General features: G+C 38.1%; 1 protein-coding gene across 6 annotated transcripts in view; it reads right to left on the bottom strand.

The window, feature by feature from the left end:
* Positions 1–20,250, bottom strand: part of mdga1 (MAM domain containing glycosylphosphatidylinositol anchor 1) — a 212,743-nt gene that overhangs the window by 104,722 nt on the left and 87,771 nt on the right. For 3 of the 6 annotated variants that reach the window (XR_013325792.1, XR_013325790.1, XR_013325791.1), the window contains exons 18-19: positions 16,978–17,114; positions 6,955–7,072 (exon numbers count right to left, since the gene is read on the bottom strand). Coding sequence is in view for 3 of the 6 variants with exons in the window: in XM_077712583.1 (XP_077568709.1) it covers positions 3,948–4,033; positions 6,955–7,072; positions 16,978–17,114 (341 nt within the window). In the remaining 3 variants the exon portion in view is untranslated. Of the gene's footprint in view, positions 1–1,864; positions 4,034–6,954; positions 7,073–16,977; positions 17,115–20,250 lie in introns of those variants that run through there. The other 3 variants (XM_077712583.1, XM_077712584.1, XM_077712586.1) reach the window with 2 other exon arrangements.

Below are 20,250 nucleotides of genomic sequence, written 5' to 3' on the forward strand. Positions count from 1 at the left end.
GTGTGTGGTGAAACACAGAGATGTGATGTGTGATTCATTAGATTTGGTGCACAAATTAGCCTTGTGCGAGCAGCCAGCGTTGGAATTAAAACTCATTAGCAGGCGAGTGTTGATTTTTTTTCTTAGTTAGTGCGTGTCGGTAATGTATTTGCTCCTTATAAATCTCATTAATTCTCACGTGTGCTGCTTCCAACACATGTTCAATCCATCACATCCACATAGAGCCAGAAAGATGATCCGATAAATACGGAATACAAGGACATTGAAGTAGGCGATATAAAATCATCAATTAAGACATCTAATCACATCGTGTATCTCAATTTGGATATCACAAAGGTTAGAAATAAGGTTTGTCTGAAAAAGATACAAAGATGAAAACAAAAATTGAAAGTATGCTGTTGCAGGCTAAACACTGCCCTCTACTAGCTCCTAACTATAATTTTGAAATTAGGCTAGGCTAGGCTCGATAAATACTAGCCAATGCTATATACCTACCAATTTTTAAGATGATCAGTTCATGAATGGCAAAAGAGTATCACTTCAAAAGTAGTGTCCACAAGAAGAACAACAGCAATAACCTGAATGGTGACTATACAGACCTCCAGTCTATTCCGTTAATAATCCCCCAAATCAGTTTTGATTTGTCCCAGAACACCCTAGAGGATAAGCAACACAAAGGAAGCTATCTCATTAACGTGTGTTTAGGTGCAGTTACTTATGTAACGAAACCAAGGGTCATAAAACTGAAGTCACATGTTCCTTTGTTTGTTTTCTTTCGAAAGTGGGCGGTTCCTCATGGTTTTCCATTACTTCTCCGTGATACTTGAATCGATCCGGCACAATTTATACGCAGCACTCAATTAAAAGGCAATTAAAATTTGCATGCCTGGAATTACGATATGCTTTGTGCATGAGCAATTGAGGTAGCGGAGAAATACTGTATTATGTTAATTAATGGGTTGCTTATTGAAGAGTGTTTTCGAAAAGTCTGGTATCAACATTTGGTCACGGCGCAAAGTGTGAAGATTAACTGTTTTGCCCTGGTATTTCTCTTTGTGTGCTAGTAGTGAATTAAAATTTTTCGTATGCCACGTCCTAACATTGGCCGTATATCAGTGATAAAATGGTTCGTACCGCCCGGTATTTTTTTCTGAGGATTTTAATATAATGCCCAAATAGTTGGTGCACCCAGAGATTAAATAAGGTGCGTGGAATTTTTAAATGGAGGAGGACTCTATTTTGAGAAATTGGGTAGATTCACAGATGGCTTATTGCAAAACAAAGCCGTATGCTTCTCTGATAAACACAATGTAGATTAGCAACCAGGTGGTGTTTATGCAATAGCTATTTGAAGATTGGTTTATATCCAAACAGACGTCTAAAGAAAATGTTATGTGAAAGAATACGAGTGAAAATATTTTTTCCTTTGCACAGAAGAACGTCAGAACTTGGACTCTGTCATGTTAGCTAAGCGTGGCCAAGTCCGGTCATCGAGAGCCCCTATACAGTCTGTTTTCCATGTCTCCCTCCGTCAACACACCTCAATCAAATAATCGGGATTGGTATGAAGCTTCTGGACAGCCTGATGAGTTGATCATTTGATTCAGTTGGGGTAGAGGAGGGATATATGGAAAACAGACTGGATAGAGGCTCTCGGGGACCGGACTTGGCCACCCTAAGATTCTTAGTAATATTCGTAAAATATGACCTAATTTAATAAGAAACATTTGGTAAAAGGTTGTAAAATTATTTTTTTAAATGCACTGGAACCCAAATGTGAGCAAAATATGAATATCATGGTAAAAACTATAATAATAATACAATCAGCGCAGTTTGAAAGACAAAAACACGGCACACACTTAAATCCGCTGATCTACTTGCTTTGCTTGATTTAATTCATCCAACTGTAGCATTTTTGTCCAGCGTGATTGACAGACGTGGGAAAAAAAGTGACATTGACACTCTAAATAAAGTACACTTCAGCAATAGCACGTGGCAGAACATAAAAAGTTCAAAACGATGAATTAAAATGTAAAGTGAAGAATACTGAAAATGTTGGAAAACACACTGAATCAAAGCAGATCATTATCATTGAGATACTGCAGATTAATGAATGATTAAACAGGTCACATACAGTTGTACTCACAGTACAGACCTGTATGAATAAAGACAGAGTTCAAAATTAAAACTCAATGATTCAATTTAGACATTGAGATGAAATATTATCATAAATGTAATTGTAAACTATGGGTTATAGATCTATAGATATGAGTATTGCTTGATTTAAACAATCATACCCGATCCATGCCATGTAAAGCATGTAACTGCGAATGTCCGTAAAAATGAACAAACTTGACATTACATGCTTTTCATTGCACAGGATGGATTTTTATGCGACTGTTCACAAGACAAAAACATTCAGCGTTAAACAATGTCGGCAGATTCCCTCCGTAATTCACCTTTTTCCAAGATCTGCCCCTGTCGTAGCCTCCATTGAAATAATATCTGGTTACACTACTACTTTTTGTGTACTTAAGAAATCGTGCCAAAAAAAAAGGTGAACCGCATGGGCTAACAGCCAAAAACAGAGGAAAATTTCAAGGCATTCCACCAGTCCATTGACGCTAGCTAACGCTGTGTTTACTAGTATAATCATTCAGAAGGCCGAAAACATTTGAACATGCACAGCTAAGGTGCCACGTTATATCGCAATATTAGTAATTTGGTTGCTGAGCCGAAAACGGTCATGAATCAACAGATAGAAAAAAAATGGCGACTTTGGGGATGTTTCGGAGTATTCCATTGATAATGGGAACCTCAATCTCACTTGTGCGTGTTCCCTGTGAACTATAAAAAATGATTTCTGCACAACCAATTGCAGTACATCTATGTTGTTTAACCAAGTTAAAGTTTAGAGAACTAACTCGGTGTCCTGGAACCAAAGTTTCTTCTGCACTGCTCTCGAATGAGCCAGTCTGCGTTTGCGGGCTGTGATTTAACAAAAAAAGGTGAATTGCACATGTCATCTGCTCAGCAAAGCAGTTATACATACGCATTAGCTTCTCCATCTTTCCATATGGGACATTCACTGACTTCTTTCACTTTTTAGCTGGCTGTACGGCTATCACCTGACACCCGTGTTCAACACTCATCGCGGCATCGACAAATTCAAAAATATCAAAAAACAAGGACTTGCTCGGACATTGCAACGTCACATAAGTTCAATAAAACCTAAAAGGACCAACAGAGTTTGTATAAATGTTGTGCTTCTTTTCTTTGAGTCCATAAAGTTCTTCGGGGTACCCCACTTATATATGAACTTTGCTTATATTTAATATATAGGGATAAATGTACACATATCCACACTGAGTTTACTTTCTTTGTGGGCAGGGAGGATCCTTCCTCCCTTTGTCTTTCTAGTTCATTCGTTCATTTTCTACTCAAACCGTCTCGTTGTGGCGCCGCAGCTGAGCTGGTGGCGAAGGTCAGCATGACAGGGATTCACCCATAATATCTGTCCTGTTCGCCAGCTCCCTGGAATACCTCTTTCTTTTCCCTCAGGTCATCTTTGGTAGAGTGTCCGACACTTTGGTGTGTCTCGGGGAAGGGAAAACGGGTGTAGGGAGGTGGGATGTCATACAAGTAGATGTGGACTAATGAAGACCAAGGAAACTTGACATGAGCATTAAGAAATTCAATGGGCTAATTGAAGAGGCGCTTGTCTTAAATACATGATACGAATAGGTTTGTTATAGTATGTCATTGGAGCAAAGTGTTTAAATAAAGAAGGTGGCTACATGGATCCTAAATGCAGGGTTGATGGAGGCGAAAGATGGGAAGAAGGGGGGGGGGAAGTCCAGGAGTTGGATTGAGAGCAGACGTAAGAGTGCGAGTCAGGGCAGTTTCTGTCAGCACAGACTGAGATGGGCGCAGTGTTTAACCGCTCATCATCTGCAGAGTAGGGCAACGACGCAGGAGACGACAATGGTCAACCACCTGGCCAATGGGAGTGCCTGTGAGCCTGCAAGCAGAACTATGGAAGAGAAAGAAGAGCTATTTGTTTTAAGATGGATATCCAAGCGAAATGACAAAAGAGTCATCGCAATCGGTGTCAATCTAACACAATCGATTAGATACAAAGTATGACTTGACACATGCCTGCTGGTGCCGGGATTAAGGATTACACAGTAAATGTAGGATGTCAGATCAATGTTCAGAGGTGATTTGTCTGAAGACATTCTTCCACACTTCAAGTCACTAACCGTGCTTGCACATTCACTTTGCTCTGTCACACCCTAATCTGACCTATATTCCCTTTTTCTATCCTATTGGTTACAAAGAATATTTCTTTCCTACGGTAAGGGTCGTCGTCCAAGCAGCTGAACAGCACAAGTGAAAGAAGTGTTTAGGGGGATTAGTTTAATCCATTTTCAGTTTAAAACAAACATTAACTAGCGATAATTGCGAACTAATGTACTACTAGGGAGAATCAACTATTTCCTACTTCACCCTGTACATATAATAAAACCAAATGGCTTTGATTTTAAGCTTTCAATCCATTCCTCGTATTGAAATATAAAAGTTGAACATAACAGACTCATGCGGGGGGTTAAAAAACTAGAAATAATAAACACAACCCTAGTGATTAACACATTTCTTTTTATTCCCCTTCTCAAATATGTCAAATGCTGAGCTGAGTTGGAGTCATAACATATAAAATTTAAATGATGTATGTCCAATATTAGGACTTGTTGGAGTCATAACATGTATTCTAAATGTTGTATGTACAATATTAGGACAAGAAAGGCCCAAAGTAAAGTATTGCTAATCGTAGTGTCCTAATGTTTTGCTTCACTGGACGCCATTTTTTGAAGCAAGTGAGAAACTGTCGGGCAACAGTGGGCCTGAATTTGTTGCTGTGTCTAGTTCACCAACTTAATGGTGGCACACAGACACATTTGTGTCTTACAGCGAGCATTCAGTCGCCCGCCTGCCTGATAATTACCCATCTGCCTTTTTACGGAGTGTTCCTGCCTGCAAAAAACCTGCAGGACAACATCGCACAACTCTGAAGCGCTCAAGAGCTTTCCCCTTCCTGTTTACACCTTCATCCATTATTTAAAGCATCCGCAAGTGTCTTTGCACACATACAGTGTGCCACATCTCACATAAGCCAGTGCACATGCGCACACATGGCAAACTGGGGGTTGGAGGAGGTAGGGTAGGGGGGGCAGTGTGAATAATTCACTTTCTCAGTTTAGTTGTTTTTCTTGGGCTCTCGTATTGTGGGCCAAGTAGACTGTGAAGATGTTTTCTCACATTATATGCTCTAATAATAACCTTGCTGCTAAATACGAAATGGTCATGACCCTTCTTTACTTTTGGCTGTTACTCCATTTAAAAAAATTAAAGACTTAATATGATTGGAGAGCTGTTTTATTCTATGTGAATGGTGCGGTTGTTAGTTTTGGGCTACAGAACATAGGAAATATCAATGTTAAACATTTAAAGACCCGTTCTGAGATTTGTGCTGCATTAGTTTAGTGTTTTTTTACAACTCCTAATATTATTGGACTCCTGCTTCATCTCATAGACTTCCTTCTCTTGCATTTTTTGCATCAGCCTCTCTCCCTTTAATGTGTATGCCTCTTTCATCTACCGACACAGAAATGCAGCATCTTGTGGCAATCTGTCTTTCGGCTTCCATTTCATTTTTTCAGGATAAACACTTTTCCTCTCATGTCTAAGAGAGCCTGTAAAGAAGCAGCTAGGCTGAGGTGGACTACTAATAATAAAGTAAAGTGGTGGAAAACAGGTAGAAGGGAACGTGGGCGTATAAGGTTAGAGGTCGAACATCTACATACGATATGTTTGCGGTGGAAGGGGAATAAAGAGAGAAATGAGTTAAAATGCTGCACACAATTTCACAGCAACATGTAATCATCTAACAGGTGTCTGATATGAAGATGTTGAAACATAGAAGATATTAGGGGCAGTTTACATTGTGATACAGTATTATCTTTGTAGCAGTGTCTCATTTTAGTGCGAATAATAACAGGATTGGTAAACAATGTTGGATAAATAACTGTCAGACAGTTTAAATTACCATTTTGAAATATTTTCTTTGTAAAAGCGGAATATTTAATGTAGCGCTTCTAGATTTCTGGATTTATAACCCTTTCTATTTATTTTTATGAGTGGAACATATGAATGAACCCAAAATGGGCTCCTTTTTTTGTACATTAGGTTACCAGTGTTTATCACCAGCTGAGTTAATAGGGTACCCAGGAGTCAAGCGCAGTAGCGCTGCTGTGAAAATGCACAAATCACTGTCTTTTTCTGCATGGCAATATCTCTATGTGAGAAGTACAGTAAGTGCAACACATTGAAAAAGAATGATACGTTCTGTTATGATTGAGAGAGAATGAATCGGCAAAGTTCACGTTTTACAGCAGCGTCCTATTTCAAATGCACCTGCATGTGCATGTCAGCATGACCGATGATTAAAATTTGTTCTAGAAAGGCTTGTCGCGGCAACGGATGAACCTGCACGCCACATGGACATTGAGTCCGACTGTGGGTTAAGATTATCCATTCAACTGATGAAAATGTACTTCAAGGCTACCTTCATTTCTATTGTATTCAGGTCAGTGGCTATATATAAAATGAAGTAATTTAGATTATCCCAATGTATTTTGACTGTTTCCTCAAATAAGTCCTGTTTATTCCTTTGAAGGCTTTTAGGGACAATCAAAAAAGGAAATACCAATGAAGTCCTTAACAGAGTTCTTTCTTGACTTAGACAATGGCTTTTTAAAATTGATTTCAGTTTTGTTTTATGCAAAAAAATGCTATTATTCTTCTTTTGGACATTTGTGTTCATCATCATGGATGTTTTTCTCCGTAATTAAAGTTTAAAATCTGCCTTACAGACCGATTCCCACTCTATCTTACCTTCCTTACCTGCACTAGCGACAATGTTCTCCTGCTTGCATTTGCCTAGAGTGATGGACACGTCGTCGATTGCTATATCGCCCTCAAAGTTTGACCCTCGAATTCCTTCAAAGACAATCTAGAAAAGACAAAAATAAGTTGCAGTTAACTCGTGAAAGGAATTGTTTTTGAAGCATATGAAAATAAATACAGTAGGAAATTAATGTTATCTCATTTGCGGTCATTGGTGGCAATAGACGTCCAATCCATTTTGATTGGAAGGGTTGGTAGCGACCATTCGCCTCAGCCCACTAAATTTGGATTGGGCAGCAATCATGGTCCTTCAATGCCAGCCTTCCCAGGTAAAATTAATTTGACATGTATACTAATTCTCAATAGAATGAAATGAGTTGAGTCGGTCAAATTTACAAAACAATTGCCAGGATATGAAAAATGGTATTCTGTGGTAAACTGGTATAACAAGAACATTTGGGGTGAATATCAATTACGATGATTGTGAAGTTTGGAATTGGATCAACAATCTGCCCAATGTAGGGGAGAGTCCGTCTTTGAGCCTCCACAACAAAAACAAATGCATTTCCAAAAAAAAAGGGCTCGTTTACAAACTTTCAGGCGACTTTCCCATTTCAGGCAGCAGCCATCTGCTTTTGACTGACAGTCTAATTACCGTGGCGTGCCGAGGCTCCAAAAGCCCATCGCACCAAGCTAATCAAAAGCAGAGCATATTCTGCCTGGAATATACCGGGGGAGAGCAAACAAACAAGGAAAGTACTTGCAGCACAACTGTAGCAGATATTGCTTAAAGTTTAGTTGAACAATATAAAACATGACAAGTTGTCGCGTCTGAGACATAATATTGGTGTAAAGGCATGTCAAAGATTTGATTTGTGGCTTTGTGCTGTGGTGAACTGTGACAGATCACATTTTAAATGCAAGTCATGTGCCAGGCCAGAGTTGGGTTGTAATTGAGGGAATTGGGCCATTTTTTGGAGGGTGTAGGGAGAATATTTCCCTAATAATAGTCTGGTTATTGCCGCTTTTTTGACAAACCATAGAATTTAGTTGAAAAAAAAGTTGAAGTGATGAACAACTCAGTTTAAGGGAATATATATAAAAAAAAAATCTTGAATAAGAACATGAGTAAAATGATTATTAAAAAACTAAATCAGAATTTAATTCTAGTAAGAAAAATAAATGTTCCTAAAATTACATTTTTTTAAAAAATCCCTCGAATCACGATTAAAAAAAACCTTTAATGGGGAGATTGAAAACCTAAAAAGTTATAGTTAAGACATCATTAGTGATCACAAACCCAAAACTGCAAAGAAAAGACATTGTAAATGAGCTCATCACGTTGTAAATTATTTTTCCATATTAGGAAATGCAAGAAAAGAAAGAATTTCAGTTGGATGGTGGTGGTTATCAGTGGGATAGATGCGAGCTACCAGACTCACTTTGACTTAATGCTAAATTAAATTTGCATTATCCATGGACGACCTTCATCTGTTGTGTAAATGCATGTCATTATTGCAAAATGTCTGCATGCTTCAGTGTTCTTGACTGTGTTTAAGAAACGAGTCAACATTAAGCTTGTTGCAAAGAGACAATGCAAAAATAATTGGGAGATGGAAATCCAGAGATTAACAAGGGACCTTGACAAACAAGCTTGTCTCCTTCAACCAAAATGAAACACAAACAAGATGTGAAGCGAATTGGGGGAAAAAGCAAATAGGATGCCTTAAAATTGAATAGTTAATGCCTCATTGTATAAGGATTTTTTTGTAGCTCTCCAAGAAAACGACTTTTCAGATAAAGAATTGTAGAAGACAATATTAAGAAGGAAAAAAAAGACAGTAATAGCTCGAAAGACAATGATTAAGAAGTGCTAGTAACATGCTATACTGTTCTGAAAATAGATATGAAATGAGGTTATGGGTCACAGAAGGTTCTTGGGGTGCCTGATATGTAAAGCTGACATTCACATGTAATTGCAGGCACTACAATTTGACAGTGGACGACACGAGTGTAAAAAGCACTCACTTTTAAATCCCTGTCAGAAAAGAGTGTCACTGAGCAAGTCGACTGCAAAGAGTGTGCGCGCGACTCCACGATCAAAGCAGTTACAGTAAAGCTCACCGCCAGAGCTGCGAATGTGTCGCTTTGTCGAGCTTTGTAACCTTTAACGCTGCCATTGATGTGCAGTTCCCGTACGAAAAGGGACACGGCACGGCCTCCAGGGACCGACCGGGCTGCCGGATAGAGTGTGACTTGGGATAAATAAAGAAATAAGAACTACCCAGGTAACTCCAAACAGACCACAGATGGCTTCTGTGTAGTCCTACACACTAGAGCAGGTAGGGATACTTTTCTATATGCATATCCACTGATACTGTTTTTTTTTGAACTACATAGAGTTTTTTGGCCTCAATAAACAACTGGCATCAAGGCCAGCAGTTCTAACTAAGTCAATTTCAGACAGGACACTGATTGGCACGCTTGCAGGCGCGAGACAGATGGCGCTTTGCTGGAACAATAACAAGCCATAGCCGCAGATCTGCTGACTGACAGTGCGGGGCAATTTTGAAATGTGCAGGCCAAGCTGAAAACAAAACAACAAAACATTGTTTTGGTTACACGCCTTCCCTGAAGGTGTAATGAAAACTAAATTAACGACAAATAAAGCATGTAAAATGGCGGTTTCATTTTAGGAATTTATAGGATGTTGATCTCGGAAGTAGGAAACAATTTTGAATCATTCCATAAAATGGCGTTTGGCTGAGCTTTTGTTTTGGAGGGACAGGAAGAGAGGAATCATTCACTTTTGTTGGCAGCAGTAAGAAAGTGAAGGGGAGAGATGCCGAGGCGAGTGGCAGGACCTCAAAGGCCTCTGGCATGTGCAGTCAGTACGTTTTACACAGAACGGGGGTGAGGGAGGACAAAAAAAAAAGTTTGTCTTCTCTGCGGAGTTTCACACCACATGAAACAAACATCCATGTGAGGCCGGGTGTGCTGACACAGATAACATTTGCCTGAACCTCAAAACTCGTGAGATTCAGAGATGCCAATGATAATTGTTGTGACATTTGAGAAGGAGGAGGATCATACAAAGGTTTACTGGGTCCCGCAAGAATACATTTGCCCAGTTCACCCGAAAAGTTTAGATGCCTAATTAACTCACAAATGTGAGAATATAGATAAAGTGCTGCTAAGCAAAATGGGAGACATTTTTTTGTGTTGGGGTTGAGGGAAATGGTTGACTTTTACTTGGCAGCATAGCATAGTTGGCAAACTGTTACTTTACTATTTAATATATATGCATCAAAGTGGCGGCCCGGTGGCCAAATCTGGCCCGCCGCATCATTTTGTGTGGCCCGGGAAAGTAAATCATGAGTGCCGACTTTCTGTTTTAGAATCAAATTCAAATGAAGAGTATAGGTGTATATAAAATTTCCTGATTTCCCCCATTTTAAAACGATAATTGTCGTTTTTTAATCCATTTTTGTTTTTTTACTTAAATCATTTTGTAAAATCTAAAAAAATATATATAAAAAAGCTAAAATAAACATTGTTTTAGATCTGTAAAAAAACTGAATATTCAAGGTTTTAATCCAGTTCTTTTAATCCATTTATAAAAAATAAAAAAAATCTAAATATTATTAACCAATGCCAACACTAGTCTAATACATAAAGCAAAGCAACACGGTAGGCAACTCACCCGTCAAAAGCAAAACGAAATTTCCACAGGCGCAGCTCATGTGATCAATCCAATAAGAACAGGTTAACACGGATCATGTACACTGCCTGAACTCAATGCTACTGACATTTAACATTTACCTGACTTCTCAAAAAGTTTAAGGGAGCAAGCTAGATAGACACACACGCCCCCATACAAGCTGAAACTCAAAAGGGCAACTTCTCTTAGGTTTATATGTTAATGTCCGTGTACCTGTCACGGTGAGCAAGAAAAGATTGTGAATACCCTTTTGTCCCTTTGGTTATGTCTACAGACTTTCCTCAACTACAGCACTAACTTTGACTTGATGGAATACGACCACTTAAAAAATAAACAGTTTTTCAACAGTTAAATCCATTATCCTTTTGTTTTTAAATGTCATTAATTGCCTACAAAAGGTTGGACAATTTTAAACATGTAAATACTTTGATTTGCCCTTGATGAATTAAAACCTATTTGCGTTTTGTTTGGCATTTGATTAAACCTCACTTTTTGCTATGAGTGAGCTATAAATTAATAAATCGGAGAGGATTGTTTTGGTTATTTTTGATGTCTTAAGTATGACAGTAAACATGAATTTGACTTAAACAGACAATTTACTATTATCACCCATAATATTGTTTCTTCTAGGCTATAGTTATCTTAAAAGTTGTTATTTTAACAAGTGCCCATTTAGCCTGTGTTCTCCATTTTTTTATTGTTACTTTACCAAATATGTCTTCTTAGTTGCTGATAATATAGACAATTGGCCCATCAAAAAGGCGACCAGTAAATGTTTTGTCCTCTTCATTGTGTGCTATCATTTTTTTGTCTAGTACGACTCATACCCCAGATGTGACTTATAGTCCGAAAAATACGCCACTCGTTGTTATTGATTGGAATGGAAAAGAATCCCTGTTTAAAAAAAAAAAAAATGGAGAGAGAATATGATGAAGATGGAAGAAGGCGGCTCCGGAGGCTGTGTTAGGAGGGAAAAAAAACGCAAAGCAGAGCAGAGCGAGCGAGAGAAGGCTGATGGAGAAATGAAACGGTCGCGAAGAGAAATGGGATTCGCCCCGCGGCCCCAGATACATAACACAGTTTTAAGAAGGGTGGGGAAAAGTGTGACAGGAAGGGCTAGGCCAAGAAAGTAGTTTATCAGGTTCACCTCATATGGCCTGCGCCATATTCACGGCACCCACCAGACTTTGTGTTTGGATATGTTCACCCCATTTAAGTCCTGGAATATCTCGGGGCATTTCTTTAAATGTTTCAACGTGGCATTTTAAATGTATAATGCTGAAAGAAACAACTTGATTAATGCAAGTAAAGTTAAAATGTCAAGTGTAGTGTGTGGGCGTGCGTGTGCATAGTTTGGTTGGCCTGAAATATTTATCACAGCGTATTTGAATATCTTTCTAGAAAGATCAATTGGGTGTCATTAGTTATGTCGCTGACATTTAATAGGAAGCCAAGCATGTTATAAACTCACTATTAAGGAAGGCATGCCTTGTAGTCTAGTCTTTCCTTTGCATCTTAGAAAAAAGTGACCATAAAACACTGCTTTTTGCATTCAAATATGGAGTTTAGCTTAAAGATTGAATGTTAGAGAATCCTTTTATGCTATTCACTTTTGTTAATAACAACTCATGGATGAGTCACAGCAGGAAAAGTGATTGTTTTATTGCACCTCATTAAGGATGATGTTGGTTGCCCCTCAGCCTGCTGCTGGGAATGACAAGATGAGCTTTGTTCATGAGTCGAATGCGAAATGTGTCCTTATGAGTCACGTATTTGTTTTTGCACTGATGATGACTCAATAGACATCACGCAAATGTTTGCAGAGTGGCGATCGTATCGAAATAAATTTATTTAGACTATACTTGGGCATCACTGCATACGTTTAACAATCAGATCTGCATTTTTTTTCCATGATTTTAGGACATTACTACATCATTGCACTTTTGTCCAACATTTTGACTTATAATACTATTATTTTTAGTGATAACTGGGCTCACCTCCATGTTAATCATGTTCAGTTGTGACAACAATGTCTAAAAGTAACTCAAATTATGACAAAATTATTCACAAGTATATGGGAAAACATGCACAAGCACTTTTACTCTATTGAGGATTCATCAAAGATTAGAGAAGATTTCCATAAAAAGCAAAAAATAATCAAGCGAGAAAAAGCAGAAAAAAGTTGCAGGGAGAACAAGAAATGTATTTTGGTATTTTAATGATCTTGTTCAACTGCTTACAAATAGCGGATGGTAAAACGGAGTGTCTTTAAAAGCAGAAATGGTTTTAATACTTTTTGATTAATTGATAACTCCAAGGAAGGGACACTAGAATTGATAATGAAAATGAAAAAATGGTGTGTATCTACAGTACACAGCAACTATTTGTTCCACAAAATAGGAGCCACATTGTGAACCCAAATATACATAATTACATTGGTGGAAAAATGTGTTTGTTAGCAATTACATTACCATATTTTCACGACTATAAGGCGCACATAAAAGTCATGAATTTTCTCCAAAATAGACAGTACGCCTTATAATCCAGTGCGCCTTATATATGGAAAAAACAGACAACCTAAAATGAAAAACCACCACTGTCGGATATTAAAAAAACAAATGCCTGAACTGAAACAATACTGTTAAATATGCAGATGCCATCTTAGTTTACAACATCTTCCATCATATAGCTCCTCCCCCACTGCAATATTTTATACAAAAAAAAATCAAAAACATCAACAATGGCTGGCTCTAGAGGTGACTGAGTAGTGAGTGCTTCATAACCTGGAAGTCGATAGCAATTCCCGTATTTTCACGACTATAAGGCGCACTTAAGTCTTAAATTTTCTCCAAAATAGACAGTGCGCCTTATATATGGAAAAAATGTCATTCATTGAGGGTGCGCCTTATAATGTGGTGTGCCTTATAGTCGTGAAAATGCAGTACTTTTTGAGAAAAGTCACAATTTTAATCCCTTCTCTTTCAATTCCCAACAACCAATGTTTCCCATTTTCACTTCCATAAATAGCATCAACCAGACCAACTGTAAAAACACTGACTGTAATTTTACACAATATTGAAAGAACCATGCTGTGGGAAATGTGAAGCAATTCGATATTAAAGAACACATTGCATTGTAATACTCATCATCGTCTTGTGTCCAGAATTCCAAAGTAATCATATGATGTATAGTGAAAAATATCATCAATGTGTAATGATGGCAATAAAAACATTAAGTAAAAAAAAAAAAAAGTGTCGAAATAGATTTTACCACCAAGGTGTGTTCATGTGGCAACCAGGCATTTCAAATTATCCTGATCTTAGTGTGCATGTGCGTATGTGTGCGTATGTTTACTGAAGGCGCTCATTACATTGGTCAATCAATACACCGCTGACTGCCAACATCCCAGCGGAGTGTACCTCTGCCTGAACACTCTTCCACACGTGTTCTCATACGAGTGAAGGAAGCACATTGCTGCAGAAACCAAGTTAATGAAAGGCCTGCACACCCCCCAGCGAAGGTCTTCGGTCTACATTCATCATGGTTTCGATTTCCTCCAAGCTTGCACACAATGAGAGAATCCGCAATCATTACAATAGAACTTGCAAGAGTCCAGTACACATATATAAACATGTTACTTGATCTGTCATAGCTAATAACTGCGGGTGTGTACACATCCGTATATGTGAATTTAATTGGATCTTATGTTAAGCTTATCAAGTTGGATAAAAATTTTATTCCAGACAAATGCATGATTAAACATGGTAAGTAAGGTTCTTCTTTTTGTATAACTGGGAACTAATTAACGTCCCCACTTTCCTAAGGCAAGTTTGACTGGCTGTTTCAGTCCCGAAATTAAAGTATTTGCAATGTTTTAAGTGCAAAACAAACAATGTGCCACGAAAATACAACGTGTACTGAAATCAATAAATGCTCAAGAGGGAGAAAAACACATTTGCATGCCCTCACCAGTTGGGACATCACTAGATGGAAACCAAACAAACAAAGGATTTTTAGGAGGCGGTAAATGACAAATGTGAAGAAAACTGGGATATCTGACAGGCTGCAGGTCAAAGATTAAGATATGTTTATCTCAGATGCAAGGAAATGTGAATAGGAGATAATTAGTGCTTCATTTGTAAATCAAAAAGTACTGCAAAGTACAAATTAGAGCTCAAAGATGGAGTCGAAAACAATTAGTGACTTACAGATTGGGCTGAAAGTGCACACTTAAATATCCATTTGCAATGCTAAGGGACCTACAAGTCTCCATTTCAGATGATGTTCATGTTAAATGTTGATGAGAAGTAGTAAATAATGTTTTACACAAAATATAATGGTGATTTCTTGCCATAAAATACATTATTTGCAATATGGAACACATACTCTCATTTAGAGACTGAAATGAGTATCTTGTCTCGGTAGTCTTTTTTTTATGGACAGCCTTTGTCGACAACAACAAAGTATGGAATATAACAGTATAGCTTTGTCGTACCCTAAGGACAGCGCATAGACAGAAAACAGTTGTGATGTTCATTTCCTGGCTTTACGATTGTGGCAAAAAAAAAGTGTACAATAAAATGAGCCACTGTCCGCTGTAATGCAGAAAACAAGGCCAGTAACTGCTGCTGCCAGACTACTTTCTTCCACATAGCATGTACATCTTACCCCCATTATGTCTATTCTCTTAGAGCCGACATACCCACCTATCTAAATGCCACATAATAGCTATTTACATTTGCTGTTTAATGCAATACTCCACAAATCTGGCCCTGACTATGATTACGAATCTATAATGTTGATAAAGTGGCCGATTGGCCAGAATAAGTTCCAGAACCTAATGACCCCTGATAAAAGAAAAACCTTAAATCCTGTTATAGCTTGCTCTGACGTAAATTTGGCCTTGGATATAATCATTCCAAATCGATGGACAGTCGGAAATAATGATTCATGGATGGAAGGTATGGCGTGACTCACAAAGTGGCTTAAGTTTGGGGGGATATATTATCAAACATTCTCTAATGGGTTTTGTACTGTATCTTTACAAAATAGTTCGAAAAGTTGGTGTGCGTCATCACTCGTTTGCAATGAGGAACACGCCATTGGGTTATATACATCCTACTTTGAACGGTGATAAAGTAAAGTTTAAAACGTTGTTGTCCTCAATTCTCAATGACAAAAACAATCTGGCAGAGCTTCTTGCTAACATTCAGGAGAAAAAGCAGCTGAATGTTCATTCAAAAGGTCTCCATATATTCGTATATGGTTCTCCCTCACAAAAAATCGGAAAGTTCCAAATCTTCAATTGATGTATAGCACAGGCTAGAGTTTTTTCCCCCCCAGATGTCGTATTAAAATGTAAGGTTAATTCACATTTGTTTCACATTTTTAATTCTTGTCATTAGCTTTGATGTATGCATTCATTGGTTCAACTATATGACGTCCACCGAGCATTGGCAAACGGTTGCAAAATTTACAATTTTGGCACAGGCACTAACATGACAGATGCTTTGAAGATCGTTTGTATGTCATTGGAATAAATGGAGTTTATAACCTTGTCAATAGTTTGCTATTTACCAGGATTTGTTCATATTTAGAAAAAAAGATTAATAACAGTATATATGTAATTTTCAGCATCTACTGCAAGTAAGCGTTTGTGCAACTTTTCTTTTACTCCTTTTTCCCTGCACTACTTGTAAATTTTCTCAAGAAATTGTTTTTAATCAAATTACAAAGAAAAGACTGAAACCCAATGTTTTGCCGGATTCATTTTAGTTCAAGAAACCGCCAGTGTTCACCCCCCCACTTCTTTTCTATCTAGGCTGCAAAGGAGAATTCCCTTTAGAGAATTATGCAGAGTAGAGGAACCCTCAAAAAGAGTATATCTCCCAAAGATGAGAGAGTTGAGAACAAAAGCAAGCAACACCATGTAATACCATGGAAATAAAAGCAGCATAAACTCTTTATTATTTTTTTTTCTTCTTATTCTTGGGGCAACCTACTCACAATGGAGTTGTAACATGCCCTGGGCTTGATAGTTCAGAGACAACCAACAAACAGTCCTAAGCTCACTACTACTGATGATTGGGTCACACATTTAGGTCAAGGCATGCCTTTGCATTCCCAATAGATGCGTGTAAAGCTGCAGGGGCTACTAAAAAGGTTACTGTTTCCATTTAGAAACAGGAACTTTTTGCTAAATCTTTTGTATCAACTCTCTCCAACCTTTGGCATCATTTAAAAGAGACACAATCACTTCAGGACATTACATGTTAACCATAATGTCATACCTGAAATGGTCCACTGGGACTGATGTCAAAGTAGGCCTTCTTCCAATTGGGTCCCTGATGACCAGATTTGGTCCACAACATGGAGTCCACAGAAGAAATGCCAATGCTTCTTACTCTTGAAAGAACATTGAGAGTTCCTGTCAAAAAACATGGCATATTCAGAAAATATACGGAAAAAAATCTGTCTAAATACATTGATTGGACACTGCAGACCATAAAACATCCAATCAAGAGGAGTATCTGCAACAGAATGCAGTACTTTGTGCATTAAGGTTGTGGTTAACTGCATTATATTGTTGGATGTTTCCCTTGTTTTTATTTTTATCTCAGGTTTGCAAATCAGATTTATTGAAGAATGTGCCTGGATACTACTGGCTAATGGTTAATCCAAGGTGTAACCCCAACACCCCTCATACAAAGTCTGCAGTCGTGAGGACAAGGGCTATTGAGAAAGGATGCATCATTAGACTGTGATATTGTGGCTTTGACATTCAACTCCAAAGGCTGAAACATTTCCAGATATTGACCCACGCAAGATGTCTCACTTCCACCATGTATTGAACACGTCTCAGATAATTGGCTATTGAAATGTGCACTGAGCATAATGTTGAATTGAAAAATAAAACAATTACACAAACCAATAATAATCAGTAACAATGGAAGATTTGTGGTTTAGTGGTATGTGAGACTCAATAAACAGTTTATCTCAACATAACAACACTGATTATCCTAATTTAGTATTATTAAATGAATGCAATTCTTCACTTCTAGAGGCCTAATAATAACTTTTTGACGACAAATATTTGCTAATTGACTGGTCATCCCGCTTAAATTGTAACATCACTAAAGGAATCCCCTAGAATAGGAAGCTAGTAAGTAAAACAGACAGTGAAAACATAGCATAACTCATGCTCCCTTAGGCCCTGTAAATAAGCAGAGAACACAACTCCTCAGCCTCAAAGTTGTTAAAGAACCATTCATCTTGTTAAGAAATTCCCAGACAGCTCTTAAGTGCAATATTAACCAGCATCCAGTCTCTCAACACATGCGTAGGCAGTAGGGGCTAAGGTATTTCATGCATTACTATTTGGTGGGAGTATGCTTCTTCTTTTTTTTGTAAGAAAATGTATCGCTCCATATGCTCACAAATGTTCTCCCTATTCTCATGGGTGACATTTGCATGTTTTGGAGAAAATGTGACTGAAACCTTGAAATAATCAAGCTAGTAAGTAATTAACATTCCATTTCATCCCAAGGGTTGTGTGCCAAGGGTAAGTAGAGACTATAAATGACACAAACATTGTTTTGCATTAAGACACTCAGTAACACACTCAGTCTGTCTCTTTTGTGCTCTTTGGATGGGTAGTGACCCATCCAATGTGTTGCGGCATTTCCTGTGCAGTGGGGAAATTAGTATAATTTAGTGAATATATTAGCCATCTCAGAGCACAATTAATTTGGGTCACAGGTGGGCCACTGCGAATTTGAATCAGGGCGATTTTAACTTCCGTAACAAAACTAGCACAAACCACCCGAAATCATTGTAGAAATGATTAAATTGATCATTCTAATTTGTATTATAATCTTTTTATTTTTAAATAATTATATTGGCTAGCATGCCAGAAATATTACAGCAAGGTACTCTGAAATGATATTAATTTTCATTTTTGTGCACTATTTCTGACGACTGATGAATCTGCAACCTGGAATTTTCCGTCCATTATGGGAGGCCAATATAAAACAGGAAAAGTAACGTGCTTGAAAAAGTCGTTTTAGTAGCCAAATGTCACAATCAGTTCATTTTGAAAGGGAATTCGAGCAATTCTAGGCCAAAGACTGAGACACATGCTCGCTTTCATTACAATGACTAAAAGACACATCCAAATAGAGATGGGGAAAGGAGTATAAATACTGTAAGGGTGAATTGGTAAGGGTTCTTAATAAAGCAGTAGAGAGCATATCTGGATTGGGGTTTTGTCTTTGAGGTACACACAAACGCGCACACAGACAAACACGCATTAGCGTTGCGAATTTTCGATTTGGGCGAGTAGAAATGTGCTGACATCGATTCTCGCCTCGGTCTGACCCTCATCTGTTTCGCTGCTTCTAGAACAAACATGTCTCTTGCAGAGACAGACAGCAAACGCTGTGCCTTATGCGAACCAATAAAGCAGCAATTTGTGTTTTTTCCATTTTCAGGGACCTGTGCTGCTGCAAATGTTTATCAACTCCATTTTATTGTGCAAGCATGAATGTTAATAATGCTAAAAATCAAACAATCTGAGCCATGCAATATTGAATATAATGTCGAAAAGTTGTGTTTCTGTTGTAACTCACACTGGAATTCTTTTAATTAAAAATCTCTACCAAGAAAAAACCTGTACAAGGGAAGACTGATTAAAATAACCATTCATTTTTCTTTTATCACTTGGCAAAAGCACCCAACAATTCCAAGTCAGCTTGCCAGTGGAAGTTTTCAAAAACAGAGCCACCACGGCCACTGAAAGAAACTTCATTAAATGTTGATGTTGTGCTGGTTCCAACACAGAATTGCATTTACAGCAGGTAAAACCAAGAGATTCACAACACCCTCACTTAGCCAGATATAGAATTTCATGTGGCGCTCTACACTCTTATCCACACAAGCACAACATCAAGACAACAAAAACTTGTCATATAAAATAGCGTACAAGTGCACTATTCAATAGGCCTTCTGTAGTTTCTCTTTTCTCAACTACTCCAGTGCATGTGCATCGGTAACTGAGCTTTTGTGTCATTTCCCTTTGTATGGACATTAATGTGTTAAGGGCCGCCTTAGCCGCACTTTCTGTTCCATTTTACTTCACCTTGCATCTCTATTACAGCCTTCACTATCTTTTGAAATATTTTACCATTTTTCCCCAATGCTACAGTACTCTGATACTGACCGTATAACCCATCCCCTCCTTTATTTTTTCATGTGGGGTCCCACTGTGACTGCGATATCAGCTCAGGCAGGGAGAGGCAATTAATGTGAGAACAAATTGGAGGCAAATTGGGAGAGCGACAGTGTCGATGAAAGGGCAGCTTGTAGACGAGCTGGGTGTACAATGCTAACGGAATGTTGTAATCATAGGAAAGGAGCTATAATGGGCGACAGATTTCGACACCTTACTGCCAAACACTAGTACAAGACCATCAGTGATAACAACTTTTTAATTTATAGTCACCTTGGAGAAAAAGGCCATGTTTCTGTGGTTCTCAATATTTGGACAATAAACAATAACAATATAA

This window comes from Stigmatopora nigra, chromosome 3 (assembly GCF_051989575.1).
Source record: "Stigmatopora nigra isolate UIUO_SnigA chromosome 3, RoL_Snig_1.1, whole genome shotgun sequence".
Classification (NCBI taxonomy): domain Eukaryota; kingdom Metazoa; phylum Chordata; class Actinopteri; order Syngnathiformes; family Syngnathidae; genus Stigmatopora; species Stigmatopora nigra.